Below are 19,917 nucleotides of genomic sequence, written 5' to 3'. Positions count from 1 at the left end.
CAAAAAAACAAAGCTGGATATGGGAATTAGAAAAGCTGAGAATGAAAGCGGAAAGCAACAGAAACAGATGCTAGAACCAAGCAGGGTCAAAATACAGAATAGTCTTAAAAAGGCAGAATTAAAGGCACACTATCTGAATGCACACAGCATTCGCAACAAGGTAGGTGAGTTGATGGCACAAGTAGAAGTAATCGGTATGATTTAATTGCCATTCTAGAGTCTGCAGGGTGACCAAGACTGGGAACTGAACATTAAAGGATATTCAAAATTTAGGAAGGACAAGCAAAAAGGAAACAGAGGTGGGGTAGTGCTGATACTAAGGGATGGGATCAGTGTATTAGTGATAGAGGACCTTTGACCGGAAGAACAGGATGCAGAATCTGTGGAACTAAGAAACCGCAACGGGCAACAATTATTGGTAGGATCGGTTTACAGGTCACAAAACAGTAGTGGTAATGTAGGGCATGGTATAAATCAGGAAATTAGAAGTCCATGTAGCAAGGGCAATGCAGTAATCATGGGTGATCTCAATCTACATATAGACTGGGTAAATCTAATGAGCACCAATGCTGTGGAAGAATAATTCCTGGAATGTGTCAGAGATGGTTTACTGGAGCAATATGTTGAGGAACTAACTAGGAAACAGGTTATTTTGGATCTGGTATTATGCAATGAGAAAGGGATAATTAATAATCTGGTGGGAAAAGAACCTTTCCGGAAAAGTGAACATAGTATAATAAAATTTTCCACTGAGTTTGTAGTTAAATCCGAAAATAGGGTCTCAAATCTAAACAAGGGCAATCATGTAGGTATAAGGAGCAAGTTGGCCTTGGTGGATTGGAAAAATACATTAATAGGTTTGACGGTAGATAGGCAATTGGCTAGTATTTGAAGAATTAATAAATGGTTTTCAAAAAATATACATTACTTTAACGGCAAAAGAACACAAGAGGGAAAGCGAGTCAGTCGGGACAAACAAAGAAAGTTAAAGTTGGTATTAGATCAAAGGCTTATAACGGTGCCAAAAAAAGTCGTAAGCTGGGAGAATTTTAGAATCTAGTAAAGGAGGACCAAGAAATTGATCAAGAAAGAGAATAGAATATGAATGTAAACTAGCAAGGAATATAACTACGGATTGTAAAAGCTTCTATAGGTATGTAAAAAGGGGGAAAAAAAGGCAAAGGCAAATGTTGGTCCATTACAGGCACAGACAGGAGAATTTATAATGGCAAAGAGAAATGGCACAGAAGCTAAATAATTATTTTGTGTCTGTCTTCATGGAGGAGGATACAAGAAGTCTCCCTGAAATTGAGTTCAAAGGGTATAATGAGAATGAGGAACTGAAAGAAATTAGGAATTAGTAAAAAAGTAGTATTGGAGAAATTAATGGGACTGAAAGTTGACAAATCCCCGGGACCCGATGATCTTCACCCTGGAGTGTTGAAAAAGATGGCGACAGAGATAGTGGATGCATTGGTGATCTTTCAAAATCCTAGAAATCCTGCATTGGTGCCTGAGGATTGAAAGGTTGTAAATGTAACCCCACTGTTTAAGAAAGGAGGGAGAGAGAAAACGGGGAACTACAGACCTGTTAGCCTGATGTCGGTAGCAGGGAAAATAGTGGAATCTATTATAAAGGATGTGATAACTGGACACTTCGAAAATAATGGTCTGATTGGGCAGTCAACCGGGATTTATGACTGGGAAATCATGTTTGACAGGAGAGTTTTTTGAGGATGTTACTGGCAGAGTGGATAAGGGAGAAGCAGTGGATGTAGTATTCTTGGACTTTCAGAAGTCTTTTGATAAAGTCCCACATAGGAGGTTACTAAGCAAAATTAAAGCACATGAGATTGGAGGTAATATACTAGCATGGATTTAGGATTGGGTAACTGGTAGAAAACAGAGTGTAGGAATAAATGGGTCATTCTCAGGTTGTCAGGCTGTGACCAGTGGGGTACCACAAGAATCAGTGCTTGGGCCTCTGCTGTCCACAATCTATATCAATGATTTGTAATATTTCCAAGTTTGCGGATGACACAAAAATTGGTGGGAACGTGAGTTGTGAGGAGGATGCAAACAGGCTTCAAGGAGATTTGGACAGGCTGAGTAATTGGGCAAGATGGAATATAATGTGTTTTCGTGCGAGGTTATCCACTTTGGTAGGAGGAATGGAGGTGCAGAGTACTTCTTAAATGGTGAAAGATTAGAAAGTGTTGATGTCTAAAGGGACCTAGGTTTCCTGTTCATAAGTCACTGCAAGCTAGCATGCAGGTGCAGCAAGCAATTAGGAAGGTAACAGTATGTTAGCCTTTATCGCAAGAGGATTTGAGTACAGGAGCAAAGAAGTCTTGCTTCAATTGTATAGAGCATTGGTGAGGCCGCAGGTGGAATATTGTGTGCAGTTCTGGTCCCCTTGCCTGAGGAAGGATATACTTGCCACAGAGGGAGTGCAGTGGAGACTCACCAGACTGATTCCTGAGATGGTGGGATTGTCCTGTGAGGTCAGATTGAGGAGACTGGACCTGTATTCACTGGAATTAAGAAGAATGAGAGGTGATCTCATAGAAACTGACAAAATCTTTGAAGGAATAGACTGGGTAGGTGCAGAAAGGATGTTTCCCTTGGTTGTGGGGTCTAGAACCAGGAGACACAATCTCAGAATAAAAGGACAAGCCATTCAGGACTAAGATGAGGAGGAACTTCTTCACTCAGAGGGTGGTGAATATTTAGTATTCTCTGCCCCAGAGGGTGGTTGGAGCTCAGTCACTGTGTAAGTTCAAGACAGATTTCTAGTTGCTAATGACATCAAAGGATATGGGGATAATGTGGGAAGCTGGTATGGAGGTAGATGATCAGCCAAGATCTAGAACGGCAGAGCAGGTTTGAAGGGCTGAATGGCTATTCCTGCTCCTATGTTCCTATGGTGGTAATCCCATAAGACACAATGGAGGGTGCACTCAGTGTGAAGATGAGGCTTAGGTCTCCACAAGCACTGTGCAGGGTCACTCCTACCAATACTGTCCAGACAGATGTATTTACGACAGGTACATTTGGTGAGGACGAGGTCAAGGAGGTTATTCCCTTGCATTTGTTCCCTCATGACTGATCAATTGCCAGACAAGTAATACAATTAGTTATAAAAACAAGAAATGCTGGAATCACTCAGCAGGTCTGGCAGCATCTGTGGAAAGAGAAGCAGAGTTAACGTTTCGGGTCAGTGACCCTTCTTCGGAACTGACAAATATTAGAAAAGTCACAGATTATAAGCAAGTGAGGTGGGGGTGGGGCAAGAGATAACAAAGGAGAAGGTGCAGATTGGACCAGGCCACATAGCTGACCAAAAGGTCACGGAGCAAAGGCAAACAATATGTTAATGGTGTGTTGAAAGACAAAGCATTAGTACAGATTAGGTGTAAATACACTGAATATTGAACAGCAGCAAGTGCAAACCTGAAAAAAAACAGTGGGTAAGCAAACTGAACAAACTGGGATGAAATGAAATAAATGCAAAAAAAAGATTGTAAAAAATGTAAAATAGAATGCAAAAAAAAGGAAGAAAAAATAACTAAAAATGAAAGTAAAATGGGGGGCTGTCATGCTGTGAAATTATTGAACTCAATGTTCAGTCCGGCAGGCTGTAGTGTGCCTAATCGGTAGATGAGATGCTGTTCCTCGAGCTTGCGTTGATGTTCACTGGAACACTGCAGCAATCCCAGGACAGAGATGTGAGCATGAGAGCAGGGGGGAGTGTTGAAATGGCAAGCAACCGGAAGCTTAGGGTCCTGCTTGCGGACTGAGCGGAGGTGTTCCGCAAAGCGGTCACCCAGTCTGCGCTTGGTCTCCCCAATGTAGAGGAGACCACACTGTGAGCAGCGAATACAGTATACTACATTGAAAGAAGTACAAGTAAATCGCTGCTTCACCTGAAAAGAGTGTTTGGGGCCTGGGATAGTGAGGAGAGAGGAGGTAAATGGGCAGGTATTACACCTCCTGCGATTGCAGGGGAAGGTGCCCTGGGACGGGGACAAGGTGGTGGGGGTAATGGAGGAGTGGACCAGGGTGTCGCGGAGGGAACGATCCCTTCGGAATGCTGACAGGGGAAGGGAGGGGAAGATGCGACTGGTAGTGGCATCACGCTGGAGGTGGCGAAAATGGCGGAGGATGATCCTTTGGATATGGAGGCTGGTGGGATGAAAAGTGAGGACAAGGGGAACCCGGTCACGTTTCTGGGAGGGAGGGGAAGGGGTGAGGGTAGAGGTGCGGGGAATGGGTCGGACACGGTTGAGGGCCCTGTCAACCACAGTGGGGGGAAATCCTCGGTTGAGGATAAAGGTCATGTCAGAAGCACCGTCATGGAAGATAGCATCATCAGAGCAGATGCGTCGGAGACGGAGAAACTGGGAGAATGGAATGGAGTCCTTACAGGAGGTAGGGTGTGAAGAAGTGTAGTCGAGGTAGCTGTGGGAGTCGGTGGGCTTATAATGGATATTAGTAGACAACCAATTCACTATACCCTCTGACCTCCCCCTCTCTGATGCTGAGCGTTCTGTACTCAGCAAAGGTCTCAGTTTTATCCCCTTATGCCCCCACCTCAATGAATTTCGCGCTCGGCATGACGTTGAGCTCTTCTTCCGTCGCCTCCGCCTCCGGGCTCACTTCTTCGACCAGGAATCCTCCCCCCGACCAGCAGACCCATTCACCCGCCTCCAGCATTCTCCCTCTACCTGGACCCCTCCCCCTGGCCTCTTACCCGCTCTTGATCTCTTCATTGAAAACTGTCGGCGAGACATTGGTCGTCTCAATTTCTCTGCCCCCCTCACTCACTCTAACCTGTCCCCCTCTGAACTTGAGGCACTCTGTTCTCTCAGGTCTAACCCCGACATGGTCATCAAACCTGCAGACAAGGGTGGTGCTGTTGTTGTATGGCGTACCGACCTCTACCTTGCAGAAGCTCAACGCCAACTCACCTCTTCCTACCTCCCTCTGGACCATGACCCCACCACCGAACATCAAGCCACCGTCCAAAGGACTGTCACTGACCTCATCTCCTCTGGAGATCTTCCCTCTACAGCTTCCAACCTCATAGTCCCACAACCCCGGACAGCCCGCTTCTACCTCCTTCCCAAAATCCACAAACGGGACTGTCCCGGCAGACCCATTGTGTCAGCCTGCTCCTGCCCCACTGAACTCATTTCTTCCTATCTAGACTCTATCTTTTCTCCGCTGGTCCAGTCTCTTCCCACCTACATCTGTGACTCTTCTGACGCCCTACGTCATTTTGACAATTTCCAGTTTCCTGGTCCCAACCGCCTCCTCTTCACTATGGACGTCCAATCGCTCTACACCTCCATCCCCCACCAGGATGGTTTGAGGGCTCTCTGCTTCTTCCTGGAACAGAGGCCCAACCAGTCCCCATCCACCACCACCCTCCTCCGCCTGGCTGAACTTGTTCTCACATTGAACAACTTCTCCTTCAACTCCACGCACTTCCTTCAAGTAAAAGGTGTCGCTATGGGTACCCGCATGGGTCCTAGTTACGCCCGTCTTTTTGTGGGATATGTCAAGCATTCTTTGTTCCAGTCCTACTCAGGCCCCCTCCCCCAACTCTTTTTCCGGTACATTGATGACTGTATCGGTGCCGTTTCCTGCTCCCACCCCGAACTAGAAAACTATCAACTTTGCTTCCAATTTCCACCCTTCTCTCACCTTTACATGGTCCATCTCTGACACTTCCCTTCCCTTCCTCGACTTCTCTGTCTCCATCTCTGGGGATAGGTTGTCTCCCAATATCCATTATAAGCCCACCGACTCCCACAGCTACCTCGACTACACTTCTTCACACCCTACCTCCTGTAAGGACTCCATTCCATTCTCCCAGTTTCTCCGTCTCCGACGCATCTGCTCTGATGATGCTACCTTCCATGACGGTGCTTCTGATATGACCTCCTTTTTCCTCAACCGAGGATTTTCCCCCCACTGTGGTTGACAGGGCCCTCAACCGTGTCCGACCCATTCCCCGCACCTCTACCCTCACCCTTTCCCAGAATCGTGACAGGGTTCCCCTTGTCCTCACTTTTCATCCCACCAGCCTCCATATCCAAAGGATCATCCTCCGCCATTTTCGCCACCTCCAGCGTGATGCCACTACCAGTCGCATCTTCCCCTCCCTTCCCCTGTCAGCATTCCGAAGGGATCGTTCCCTCCGCGACACCCTGGTCCACTCCTCCATTACCCCCACCACCTCGTCCCCGTCCCATGGCATCTTCCCCTGCAATCGCAGGAGGTGTAATACCTGCCCATTTACCTCCTCTCTCCTCACTATCCCAGGCCCCAAACACTCCTTTCAGGTGAAGCAGCGATTTACTTGTACTTTCAATGTAGTATACTGTATTCGCTGCTCACAGTGTGGTCTCCTCTACATTGGGGAGACCAAGCGCAGACTGGGTGACTGCTTTGCGGAACACCTCCGCTCAGTCCGCAAGCAGGACCCTGAGCTTCCGGTTGCTTGCCATTTCAACACTCCCCCCTGCTCTCATGCTCACATCTCTGTCCTGGGATTGCTGCAGTGTTCCAGTGAACATCAACGCAAGCTCGAGGAACAGCATCTCATCTACCGATTAGGCACACTACAGCCTGCCGGACTGAACATTGAGTTCAATCATTTCACAGCATGACAGCCCCCCATTTTACTTTCATTTTTAGTTATTTTCTTTTTCTTTTACATTTTTTTACAATCTTTTTTTTTGCATTTATTTCTTTTCATCTTAGTTTGTTCAGTTTGCTTACCCACTGTTTTTTTTCATGTTTGCACTTGCTGCTGTTCAATATTCAGTCCATTAACACCTTATCTGTACTAATGCTTTGTCTTTCAACACACCATTAACATATTGTTTGCCTTTGCTCCGTGACCTTTTGGTCAGCTATGTGGCCTGGTCCAATCTGCACCTTCTCCTTTGTTATCTCTTGCCCCACCCCCACCTCACTTGCTTATAATCTGTGACTTTTCTAACATTTGTCAGTTCCGAAGAAGGGTCACTGACCCGAAACATTAACTCTGCTTCTCTTTCCACAGATGCTGCCAGACCTGCTGAGTGATTCCAGCATTTCTTGTTTTTATTTCAGATTTCCAGCATCCGCAGTATTTTGCTTTTACCCTCGTAAATCTCTTCTGTACCCTCTCCAATGCAATTACATCCTTTCTGTAATGAGGTGACCAGAACTACACACAGTACTCAAGCTGCGGCCTAACCAATGATTTATACAGTTTCAGCTCTTATATTCTATACCTCGGCTAATATTGTATCGTGCCTTTTTTTGCCCACTTTTAGTTAAAGAAAAGTTTCACAATGATACTGTGCATTCAATAAAAAAGGAAGCATATTTAAGACAAGTTGGTTACAGACTCCATCATGAAACAAGACATACTTTTTTATTTGTTCATGGGACGTGAGCATCGTTGGTAAGCCAAGAATTTATTGCCCTTGAGAAGGTGGTGGTGAGCTGCCTTCTTGAACCGCTGCAGTCCATTTTGGGGTAGGTACATCTACAGTGCTATTGGGAAGGGAGTTCCAGGATTTTAGCCCAGCGGCAGTGAAGGAACAACGATATAGTTCCATATGCCTTCTTAACCACCTTATTGACCTGTCCTGCTACCTTCAGGGATCGGTGGACATTCACTCCAAGGTCCCTCACTTCCTCTGCACCTCTCAGTATTCTCTCATTATTTGTGTATTCCTTTGCCTTGGTTGACCTCCTCAAATGCATTAGTTCACACTTCTCCCAATTAATAAAAATTTGGAAGTGCCATGAAACTTTCTTTGATTGTTGTAAAAACCCATCTGGTTCAATAATGGCTGTCTTTACCTGGTCTGGCCTACATTTAACTCGACTCACAGCAACGTGACTGACTCTTAAATGCCCTCTGAAATGGCCTAGCAAGCCACTCCCTTATCAAGGGCAATTAGGGAGGGGCAACAAACGCTGGCCTTGCCAGTGACGTCCACATCCCATGAAAGAACAAAAAAAGACTGGTTGCCCATGAAATCGTCTAGCAATGTCATGATATCTTAGGGGTCAAGTGTGAAACAGCCATCTAATATGTGGCTGTGATTAGCCTTAGTCTGGATTTAGGTGACATTCTAGGATTAATTAATATATTTCAAGTCATGCCTATTCCCATCAAAACTTGTCCATGAAAAAAATTGGTGGATTATTTGAGTTAACTGGCCGGAATATTGCTGGTCAGGCCAGGAGTAGTGATGTGTGTAATATGTAGTGCAGTTTTTCAAACACCTACCTATGGAGCCAGTCCCATCAATGATTGCGGTCACAGTGGACAGGGCTTTGGAATTTCCCATCAAGCTCTTGTGTGTGCCCTGAAATCAGAAGTCATTCAGGAATTAAAGAACAGCATCACCACTGCCAACCTTCAGGGTTATCTCTCTTCTCCAATACAAGCAGTCAGCAGGTCCAACACAATCCCACAGCCCATTTAAATTCAGGCAAATAGGAAATACCCAAAAAATTTCCTTTTACATAAACCAGTCACCAATCATATATTTCACGCAAAATAAGTGGCACCCGGAGTGAGTTACAGTCTGGAATTTAATCAAACGATTCAGGTGGATTATACAATTTGTGTTTATAAAGTGCAATTAACATCAAAAAATATGCCAAGGTGCTTCACTGAAGCATCTGACAAAAATGGATGAAGAGCCAAAGAAGGAGGTATTAAGGGAGGTAACCTAAAGCTTGGTCTTAAAGGAGGAGATTCAAGTGGAGGGGCAGACAGGGAGAGAATTCCACAGAATAGGGTCTAGACGGCTGAAGGCATGGCTGTCATATTGGATTGAAGGGAGTGGGTGAATGTACATGATGACAATATTGAAAATGCTTGTCCCTTTAATTAAACAGGGCTCATTTCAGTGTTAATAGAGAGCAGGTGAAGCTCATTATAGTTTTGTAGTTCAGGGGTGGGTTTTTGCCCAGTGGGGGAGTTGCCTCTGGACAGAGAGTTAGTCCAGAAAGGAAGAGTGGGAACTGATATTTGGGCTGGAATATGAATTGACAATAAAACAGCTATGGATCAGAGACCGTCATTCGGCTTCCTCATTTTAATGAATGGAAATCTGCCTGTTTAACACGAGACCAGAGTCAGAGGAATATCTCCAGTCCTAGAATCCTCAGAGAACTCTCTTCCTCCAACTTCCTACACCCCACCAGTGGCAGCCTTTCCTTTCCCTCTCTAGACCCCAACCCTAAGCTCAGGAATTCCCTCCCTAAACCTCTTCACCACTCTCTCTTCCTTTATGATGTTCCTTTAAACATACCACCTGTCCTTTCCTATTTAGGCGAGTGTCAATTTTTGTATGATTACAGTCCTCTGAAGTGGCTTTAGACATTAACGTTGTTAACAGTAAAAAAAAGACAGTACTCACCAAATCAGCAGACACAGCAGTTGTGATTAGAGCATATGGTCCATTCACTAATGCCCCACAGCCAATCAGCATAACTGGAACAAAATTGAGGCAGGAAATGTTAATCAGTGTAATTCACAGAATCGTTACAGTGCAGAAGGAGGCCATTCGGCCCATCGTGTCTGCATTGGCTCTCTGAAAGAGCAATTCCCTCAGTCCCATTCCTCTGCCTTCTCCCCATAACCCTGCACATTCCTCCTTTTCATATAACTGTCCAATTCCCTTTTGAATGCTTCAATTGAACCTGCCTCCATCATGTTCTCAGACAGCGCATTCCAGACCTTAACCACTCGCTGTGTGGAAAGGTTTTTCCTCATGTCACTTTTGCTTCTCTTAACAAATATTTTAAATCTGTGCCCTCTCGTTCTCGATCCTTTCACGAGTGGGAACAGTTTCTCTCTATCTACTCTGTCCAGACCCCTCATAATTTTGAATACCTCTGTCAAATCACCTCTCAGCCTTCCTTTCTCCAAGGAAACAGTCCTAACCTCTCTAATCAATCTTCATAACTGAAGTTCCTCATCCCTGGAACCATTCTCGTGAATCTTTTCTGCACTCCCTCCAATGCCCTCACGTCTTTCCTAAAGTGCAGCGCCCAGAATTGGGCGCAATATTCCAGCTGAGGCCGAACTAGTGTCTTATACAAGTTCAATATAATCTTCTTGCTCTTGTACTCTGTGCCCCTATTAATAAAGCCCAGGATACTGTATGCTTTATTAACCGCTCTCTCAACCTGTCCTGCCAGCTTCATTGCAAGATGTGAAACCCAAATGGAAGCGAAGTACTGTGGAGGTTGCAGTAAGAATGCTCTTGCCCATGAAGGAGTGGAATCAGACAGCTGGATGGAAAGGTGGCACTATGGGAGCATGACAAACATGCAATATTGTGCCGAGGGTTTTCCCCCCACTTTTAGTTGAAAAAAGTTTCACAATGATGCTATGCATTCAATAAAAAAGGAAGCATATTTAAGACAAGTTGGTTAAAGACTCCATCATGAAACAAGATATTCTTTTTTATTCGTTCATGGGATGTATTGTTGGCAAGCCGAGAACTTATTACCCTAATTGCCCTTGAGGATGTGGCTGCCAACTTGAACCGCTGCAGTCCATGTGGTGTAGGTACACCCACTGCGCTGTTGGGGAGTTCCAGGATTTTGACCTAGCATCAGTGAAGGAACGGCAATATAGTTCCAAGTCAGGAATGTGTGCAACTTGGAGGGGATCTCGTAGGTGGTGGTGTTCCCATGTGTCTGCTCCCCTTGTCCTTCTAGGTGGTAGAGGTCGTGGGTTCGGAAGGTGCTGTCGAAGGAGCCTTGGTGAATTGATGCAGTGCATCATGTAGATGGTACACACTGCTGCCACTGCACGTCGGTGGTCGAAGGAGTGAATGTTTAAGGTGGTGGATGTGATGCCAATCAAGCAGACTGCTTTGTCCTGGATGGTGTCGAGCTTCTTGAGTGTTGATGGAGCTGCACCCATCCGGACAAGTGGAAAGTATTCCATCACACTCCTGACTTGTATCTTGTCGATGGCAGAGAGGCTTTGGGGAAACAGAAGGTGAGTTACTCTCTGCAGAATTCCCAGCCTCTGACCTGCTCTTGTAACCACAACATTTATGTGGCTGGTCCAGTTCAGTTTCTGGTTAATGGCAATGCCCAGAATGTTGATTGTGGGAGATTCAGTGATGGTGATGCCATTGAACATCAAGGGGAGATGGTTAGATTCTCTCTTGTTTGAGATGGTCATTGCCTGGCACTTGTGTGGCACTTACTTGCCACTTAACAGCCCAAGCCTGGATATTGTCCAGGTCTTGCTGCATCTGGACACAGACTGGTTCAGTTTCTGAGGAGTCACGAATGGTGCTGAACATTGTGCAATCATCAGTGAACATCCCCACTTCTGACCTTATGATGCAGGGAAGGTCATTGATGAAGCAGCTGAAGATGGTTGGGCCTAGGACACTACCCTGAGGCACTCCTGCAGTGATATCCTAGGACTGACATGAATGATCTCCAACAACCACAACCATCTTCCTTTGTGCTAGGTATGACTCCAACCAGCAGAGAGTTTTTTCCCCAATTCCCATTTACTCCAGTTTTGCTCGGGCTCCTTGATGCCACACTCGGTCAAATGCTGCCTTGATGTCAAGGGCAGTCACTCTCACCTTACCTCTGGAGTTCAGCTCTTTTGTCCATGTTTGGACCAAGGCTGTAATAACGTCAGGAGCTGAGTGGCCCTGGCAGAACCCAAATTGACCGTCAGTGAGCAGGTTATTGCTAAACAAGTGCCGCTTGATAGCACTATCGACAACACCTTCCATCACTTTGCTGATCAGGAATAGACGGTTAGGAAAGTAATTGGCCGGGTTGGATTTGTCCTGCTTTTTGTGCTTTTTAAACAATGGGACAACGTTAGCTCTCCTCCAGTCCTCTGGCACCACACCTGTAGCCAGAGAGAATTGGAAAATGATGGTCAGAGCCTCCGCTATTTCTTCTCTTGCTTCCCTTAAACAGCCTCGAATACATTTTAGCTGGACCAGGTGGTTTATCCACATTTAAAAATGTTAAACTCCTTAATAATTCCTTCCGCACTATGTTAAATTCACCTCATATTTCACACTCCAATTCCCTGATTGCAATGTCTGTATCATCCATCTCTTTTGTGAAAACAGATGGAAAGTATTCATTAAGAACCATACCAACGTTCATAGCCTCCACACACAGGTTATCTTTATGGCCCCTAATAGACCCTACTCTTTCTATAGTTGTCTTCTTGCTCTTTATGTATTTATAAAAAAATCTTTGGGTCTTCTTTAATTTTACTTGCCAATATTTTTTCATTCTTTGCTTTCATAATTTTCTTGTTAATTTCACACCCTGCACTTTTTATCCTCTAGGTTTTCTGCCGTCTTGAGCCCTCAGTACCTGTCAGAAGCTTCTGTTCTTTATCCTCTCCTTTAAGCCCTCATATTGGTCAGGCGGTGAGCCACTCCTGATACAAGCCTCTGTCCTGTTCTTGTACCCATGGTGCGGAAATTGCTCGATGAGCTCCTAGTCGGTGGTGACCCCTCTCCCTCCAAAAATTGATGGTAGGGAATGGGCAATTTTGGTACTGTTGAGGGTTGGAGGAGATGATATTTTCTTAATGGAGGTGATCGTTACTCGGCACTCATATGGCATGAATGCTACCTGACACATGACAGCCCAAGCCTGAATGTAGTCCAGGTCCTACTGCAGGCCAGCATGGACTGCTTAATTACTGGGACGTGGGAATGGAGGTGCACCGTGGAGTCAGTATCATACAGCCCAATTGTTGACTTAATGACATACATCATTGATGAAGATGATGACAGTAGGGCCAGGGCCAGGGACAGAATCAAAGAACAGTACAGCAAAGGAGGCGGATATTCGTTCCATTGAGTCAGCACCAGCTCTTTTGAAGAGCAATCCAGTTGGTTCCACTCCCCCGCTCTTCCCTCATATCCCTGCAATTTTTTCTCTTACAATTATTTATCCAATACCCTTTTGAAGGCTATTTAAAATAAAAGTAAAATATTGCGGATGCTGGAAATTCGAAATAAAAACAAGAAATGCTGGAAATACACAGCAGATCTGGCAGCTCCCTCTGTGGAGGGAGAAGCAGAGTTAACGTTTCAGGTCAGTGACCCTTCTTCAGAAGTCATTTCTATTATTTAAAATATCTCTATCAATCTACTCCGACTTCCCTGCTCTAAGGAGAGCAACCCGAGTTTCTCCTGTCTAACCATGTAGTTGTAATCCCTCATCCTTGGAACCATTTTCACTAATCTCTGGATGAAGTAGGTGTAGAGATCAGGGAGGGGGATTGTGGTATACTCAAACAAATTAGCATTGAAAGGGAGGAGGTATTAGCGGTTTTAGTGGGCTTAAAAGTGGATAAATCTCCAGGCCCAGATGAGATCGGCGCAGACACATTGGGCCGAAGGGCCTGTTTCTATGCTGTATAAGTCTATGCCTCGATGAGATGTATCCCAAGCTGTTAAGTTAGGCAAGGGAGGAGATAGCAGGGGCTCTGACACAAATTTTCAAATCCTCTCTGGCCACAGGAGAGGTACCAGAGGACTGGAGGACAGCGAATGTGGTGCCATTATTCAAGAAGGGTAGCAGGGATAAACCAGGTAATTACAGGCCGATGAGTCTAACATCAGTGGTAGGAAAACTATTGGAAAAAATTCTGAGGGACAGGAATAATCTCCACTTAGAGGGGCAGGGATGTGATTGCACTGGAGAGGATGCAGAGGAGATTCACCAGGATGTTGCCTGGGCTGGAGTATTTCAGCTATGAAGAGAGACTGGATAGGCGAGGGTTGTTTTCCTTAGAGCAGAGAAGGCTGAGGGGGAACCTGATTGAGGTATACAAAATTATGAGGGGCATAGATAGGAAGAAACTTTTTCCCTTAGTGGCAGTGTCAATAACCAGGGGGCATAGATTTAAGATAAGGGGCAGGAGGCTTAGAGGGAATTTGAGGAAAGTTTATTTCACCCAGAGGGTGGCTGGAATCTCGAACACACTGCCTGAAGGGGTGGTAGAGGCAGGAACCCTCACAACATTTAAGTATTTAGATAAGCACTTGAAATGCAATAGCATACAAAGCTACGAGCCAAGTGCTGGAAAATGGGATTAGAATAGATAGATGCTTGATGGCTGGCAGAGACACGATGGGCCTGTTTCTGTGCTGTAGAACTCTGTGACTCTTCTGTACCCTCTTCAAAACTTCACATCTTCCCTAAAGTATAGTGCCGAGAATTGAATGTAATATTCCAGCTGGGTCTGAACTCGTGATTTATAGCAGCTTAGCATCACTTTGTGGCTTTTGTACTCGATTTATAAAGCCCAGGATCCCATATGCTTTATTCACTTATCTGTTAACATGTCCGACCACCTTCAAGGATTTGTGCACAAACGCTCCCAGGTCTCTTTTTGAAATTGTACCTTTGACCTTTTATTACCTCTGCTTGTTCTTGCTACCAAATTGCATCACCTTCCGCTTGTCTGCATTGAATTTCACCTGCCAAGTGTCCGTCCATTTCACCAGCCTGTCTGCACATTCTAGATCACTATTCTCCCCACTGTTTATTACAGTTCCAGGTTCCATGTCACATGCAAATTTCAAAATTGTGCCCTGTACCCAGAGGTCCAAGTTATTTATGTACATAAAAACAGCATGACATAGGCCATCAACGAGGGAACTGAAGATAGTAGGCCCAGGGATACTACCTTGAGCAACTTCTGCAGCAATGCCCCAAGCTGCACTGATGCAACGACCACAACTACCTTTGTGTGTGCCAGTTATAACTCCAGATACTGGAAGCTTTTCCCTTGACCGCCAATGATCGAAGTTTTGCTATGGCTACTTTGTGTCAAAGGTAGTTAATCTTGACTTTCCTCTTACATTTAGCTCTTGTGCCTATGCCTGGACACAGTCATTACTCTGCAGATGTTTGGGAAGTGGCTAGGGGGCAGAAATAGGCCACATTATATTTTTGTAGATTCTGCAGAGTTAGGGAATTCTTTCACATTGTTGTGTCACACATCGCTCGTGCTGTACTGGATTAGCCTGGCAAGAGGGCGTGATTAACTCTGATGCATAGGTCGTTAAAACTACAAACCAGGAAGTTGTCAGTCTTTGCAGCATCCAGGGTACTGGAACTGGTTCTTAATGTCAGGTGCAGTTAACCAAATAGGGTGAACACTGGTATCCTTGATGGGAGGAATGATAAAAGGTTGGATTGTCATAAATACATAACTGGCTGTCTAATGTCTTTGAGGAACATAGGAGCAGAAGAAGCCATTCAGCCCCTACATCCTGCCTCACCATTCAATTCCATCAAGGCTGATCTGCAATTTGTCATGTTAGGCCCCCCACCTGCCAAGAATGAGGCACATTAATTTTGTCATGAACATTGATTTTAAACTGATACTGAAGTGAGGGGAGGACTTGTTGAACAGATCAGCCACGGCTGGAAAAGGCATTTGCATATTAACAGACGGTGTTTGGAAGGACAAAGCAGCCATTCCCTGACATTCAACCCACAATGGACTTTTGATCACCAGACGTTGAAGGTGGGGGAGCTCGCATTCCGGGTTGACTGCTAAGATGGCCAAATACACAAACGGACATGGTCAAACCAGCTAGTCACATGACTAACCTGCTGGGCAACCTGAGTTTTAGCGTTTGTACGAACAGTTTGGGCAGAAAGCTGTTTGCTCCTGGACTGAGAAGATCTCTCCTGTCTGCTCCCATCTCTTTCTCACAAGCCTCTGAATCCACTGAAGACACATGAACGCCAAGAGAGAAAAGTCTCCTACAGCGAACAAGGATTAAGAATAATACTGGGCCCCAATGAAAAGCAAGATCTACCTACAATCTACAGTGAGCTCAAAGAACTGTAACAACAGCTCTTCAGATATTGCCTCAAACTTTTCCACTTTATTTTTCTTCTGCTCTTTTCTGTCTCTATTTGCACGTGTGTCTCGCATATGCATGCCAGTGTGGGGCACGGCGTGCATCCGTAGGCGTTAACCGAATTAGAGGTGAAATTTCTAATTTTCTTCTTTAAACCTAAGGAAGCCTCTTCGTGCTGGTTTCTTTGCCTTATAATTGGAAAGTGGTGAACAAGGATTCACCAAAGCGGAGCTAAAAACAGTGTGTTTAAAATTTAAACCCTGTTACAATAAGACCAGGTGAAAGCTGAAAGGGAACCCTAGACCCCTTTCACACCTGGTCGTAACAACGTCAACTCCATACAGGTGCCTTTGATCAATATCCCTTGATACCCTTATCTACCCGCCATCTCAATTAGCAATTTTAGTTTAAAACATTTCAATTGATCCAACATCCATGGGCTTTTAGGGGAAGAGTGTTCCAAATTTTCACAACCCTTTTTGTGAAAAATGCTTCCTGATTTCACCATTAAATTAAAAGGTAAGAAGCAGACATAAGTTGAGGATTGGTATTAGAAACATAAAAGATGAGATAGAAGAAATATTTTCACAAAAGGCTATTAGAATATGTAAAATATTGCCTCAAGGGGTATTGGTACATGCCATTTAATATAACGTTAATATTCTTCCTGTAAGGATTTATCTAAGAGAATGTGGAATGATGAGGAAAATGGGCTTAAAGCAGATGGTTCCAATGTACAGTTGGAACTGCTGCAGGCCCAGTGCCCTCTTCTATACTGGAGTTTCTATCAGTCTTAGTTGATTTTGGATTTCTCATTCAATTGCTTCGATGGGATTTGAGCACAGACGCCATTGGCTATCCCAAGGACTTCACTATCCAGGTGTTGCCTGTAGTCATTAAATATATTCAAGAAGGAGATAGATATATTTCTTAATGCCAAAGGGATCAAGGGATATGGGGAGAAAGCGGGAACACGGTGCTGAATTAGACGATCAGCCAAGATCTTTTTTGAATAGCAGAGCAGGCCCAAAGAGCCGAATGGCCTACTCCTGCTCCTATTTTCTATGCTTCTATGAGATGACCAGCTGCACCAACAGCTCATTCTCATAATACCTGAGAATCACATCAAGTAAACTACAGGCTTCAGCACCTCACAACCTCAATAGGAACAAGACTGAACTTACCAATGATGGTTTGCAGACCCATATAGTCAATTTCAGAAAAAACGTAGAGCTGTAGTAAGATAGACATGACATTCAGTTGTTATCTTAACACATTTATGCTTTAACTAACGCCGTTAGCCACCAGCCAACGAACCTCCTGTGGTCACTGGAGCGTGGTGTGCAAGAGGAGACAAATTGATTCAGCTGCTAAACACACACTGCTATCAGCCTGTGTACAAACAATAACTTGTCAAAATTGTCAAATGCTTTCAGATGGCAAATACTGATAAATTGTTTCCACTGATTGGTAAATTGGTAACGAGGGCAGACAGGATTATCACTTGAATAAAGTGGGCAATGAGAACAAGGCCAGGATAGTGAATATATAGAACAAATTTGCAGAAAGATAGTTCAAGTCAATTTGCATCTTTAAAAAGTAACTGGATCGATTGGATATCTGTGGACAAGAGAACTGACAGGAATAGAGACATTAATAGCCCTGCTTGACTTTTTTCCAGAGGAAGTAAGGAAGGAAATGTAAAACTCTTAAAGTAGATGATCAACAGGTGGTAATGTGGACAAGGGAGGAATACAATGAGCAAGAATGAATTGTGAATGGAATTGGCTTGATAGACTGATGATCTTTCTTCATTTGAAGCTTTATGTCCAGTGTCAAGACTGGCAGAGTGTTTCAGGACAGCATGTCAGGAGAGAGGGCCACGTTAACAGTTACAAATGATCAACTAACAACTGACCAGGTGATCCTGAATGCCGTGGGTGGGTCAGAAACCAGACTCGACATACTCAGAGAGGGTTGAACAGTCTGATGATTCAAGAAGAGGGAGCACAGATTGGAGATACAACAGTAGTTTAAGAGGACTTGGAATACATTGTAAGATAGCATAGTGGCATTGGTTTTGAAAGTAGTGGGGTAATGCTGAAGGATAAAGTCAGTATGGGGTCAAAAAGGAGGAACTGGAACATCACGATGGGTCAGAAGAGCATTAAAAGCAGATCGTGGACCACACGGAGATGAGACGGAAAGCAGCTCAGGGGAAGCAGTTAATTGGTGTAATGAAGATGAGATGGGAGGGAAGAAGATAAGAGAGAAGCTGCGGAGTGTACTGGGAGGGGATTGATTGGATGGAGGAGGAGTGAGGGGGGCAGGTGGAGAATAGATTTGAGGCACCAAAGCAGAAAGCCTTAATTTTGGAAACATAACATGACCTAATCACATTCTGTACCAGAGCGAAAATGGAAGATAAATGAAGGAACGTCAGAGGCAGTCTGTGTGGTGGACAGGGTTGGGCAACAAAAGGGTAGGTGATCAGAGAGAGACTGAGGGCGAATGGGCCAGGTGGTGGAGAGCAGATTTTATTTTGCCCTTGTGGAGGTTTTGTTACTAAGAGGCAGAGGTGGTATTACTCAAACTGGACAAGCATGATCTGGGGATGAGAACCATGCGGGTTGTATGCCACATTCACTTCTGCTCTATAACCTATGGACTCAGGTCCATTCAAGATTCTATTGTAAGGGGGTGGGGTGAAGCCATTCAGGATTTCATGGGGACAAGGACACCCATATGAAGCAAAGGCAGTTCTGGAGCAGAAAAACAGAGGCTTTGACTGATGGTTGGTCAGAGTACAGGAAGATGCAAGACAGAAAGGGGTACTTGGAGGAGTTAAGAGTGGACTGACAGTCAGAGGGATAGCGGTGATATATTGAAGTAAAATTATGCCCCAGTGAGAGTCAGTGTGTGTGGGACCCGTACCCCAGTGAGAGTCAGTATGTGTGGGACCCGTACCCCAGTGAGAGTCAGTGTGTGTGGAACCCGTATCCCAGTGAGAGTCAGTGTGTGTGGAACCCGTACCCCAGTGAGAGTCAGTGTGTGTGGGACCCGTACCCCAGTGAGAGTCAGTGTGTGTGGAACCCGTACCCCAGTGAGAGTCAGTGTGTGTGAAACCCGTACCCCAGTGAGAGTCAGTGTGTGTGGGACCCGTACCCCAGTGAGAGTCAGTGTGTGTGGGACCCGTACCCCAGTGAGAGTCAGTGTGTGTGGAACCCGTACCCCAGTGAGAGTCAGTGTGTGTGAAACCCGTACCCCAGTGAGAGTCAGTGTGTGTGAAACCCGTACCCCAGTGAGAGTCAGTGTGTGTGGAACCCGTACCCCAGTGAGAGTCAGTGTGTGTGAAACCCGTACCCCAGTGAGAGTCAGTGTGTGTGAAACCCGTACCCCAGTGAGAGTCAGTGTGTGTGAAACCCGTACCCCAGTGAGAGTCAGTGTGTGTGGAACCCGTACCCCAGTGAGAGTCAGTGTGTGTGGAACCCGTACCCCAGTGAGAGTCAGTGTGTGTGAAACCCGTACCCCAGTGAGAGTCAGTGTGTGTGGGACCCGTACCCCAGTGAGAGTCAGTGTGTGTGGAACCCGTACCCCAGTGAGAGTCAGTGTGTGTGAAACCCGTACCCCAGTGAGAGTCAGTGTGTGTGGGACCCGTACCCCAGTGAGAGTCAGTGTGTGTGGAACCCGTACCCCAGTGAGAGTCAGTGTGTGTGGGACCCGTACCCCAGTGAGAGTCAGTGTGTGTGGGACCCGTACCCCAGTGAGAGTCAGTGTGTGTGGGACCCGTACCCCAGTGAGAGTCAGTGTGTGTGGGACCCGTACCCCAGTGAGAGTCAGTGTGTGTGGGACCCGTACCCCAGTGAGAGTCAGTGTGTGTGGGACCCGTACCCCAGTGAGAGTCAGTGTGTGTGGGACCCGTACCCCAGTGAGAGTCAGTGTGTGTGGGACCCGTACCCCAGTGAGAGTCAGTGTGTGTGGGACCCGTACCCCA

General features: G+C 45.5%; 1 protein-coding gene across 1 annotated transcript in view; it reads right to left on the bottom strand.

Annotated features, from left to right (window-relative positions):
* Positions 1-19,917, bottom strand: part of slc37a1 (solute carrier family 37 member 1) — a 221,590-nt gene that overhangs the window by 19,308 nt on the left and 182,365 nt on the right. Inside the window, exons 16-17 of the mRNA XM_068041309.1 lie at positions 9,441-9,514; positions 8,300-8,378 (exon numbers count right to left, since the gene is read on the bottom strand). Of these exons, the coding sequence (XP_067897410.1) occupies positions 8,300-8,378; positions 9,441-9,514 (153 nt within the window). The remainder of the gene's footprint in view (positions 1-8,299; positions 8,379-9,440; positions 9,515-19,917) is intronic.

The sequence above is a fragment of the Heterodontus francisci genome, chromosome 10 (assembly GCF_036365525.1).
Source record: "Heterodontus francisci isolate sHetFra1 chromosome 10, sHetFra1.hap1, whole genome shotgun sequence".
Lineage (NCBI taxonomy): Eukaryota > Metazoa > Chordata > Chondrichthyes > Heterodontiformes > Heterodontidae > Heterodontus > Heterodontus francisci.
Note: the sequence above shows the minus strand (reverse complement) of the source record. Positions and strands in the feature narration are given on the sequence as shown.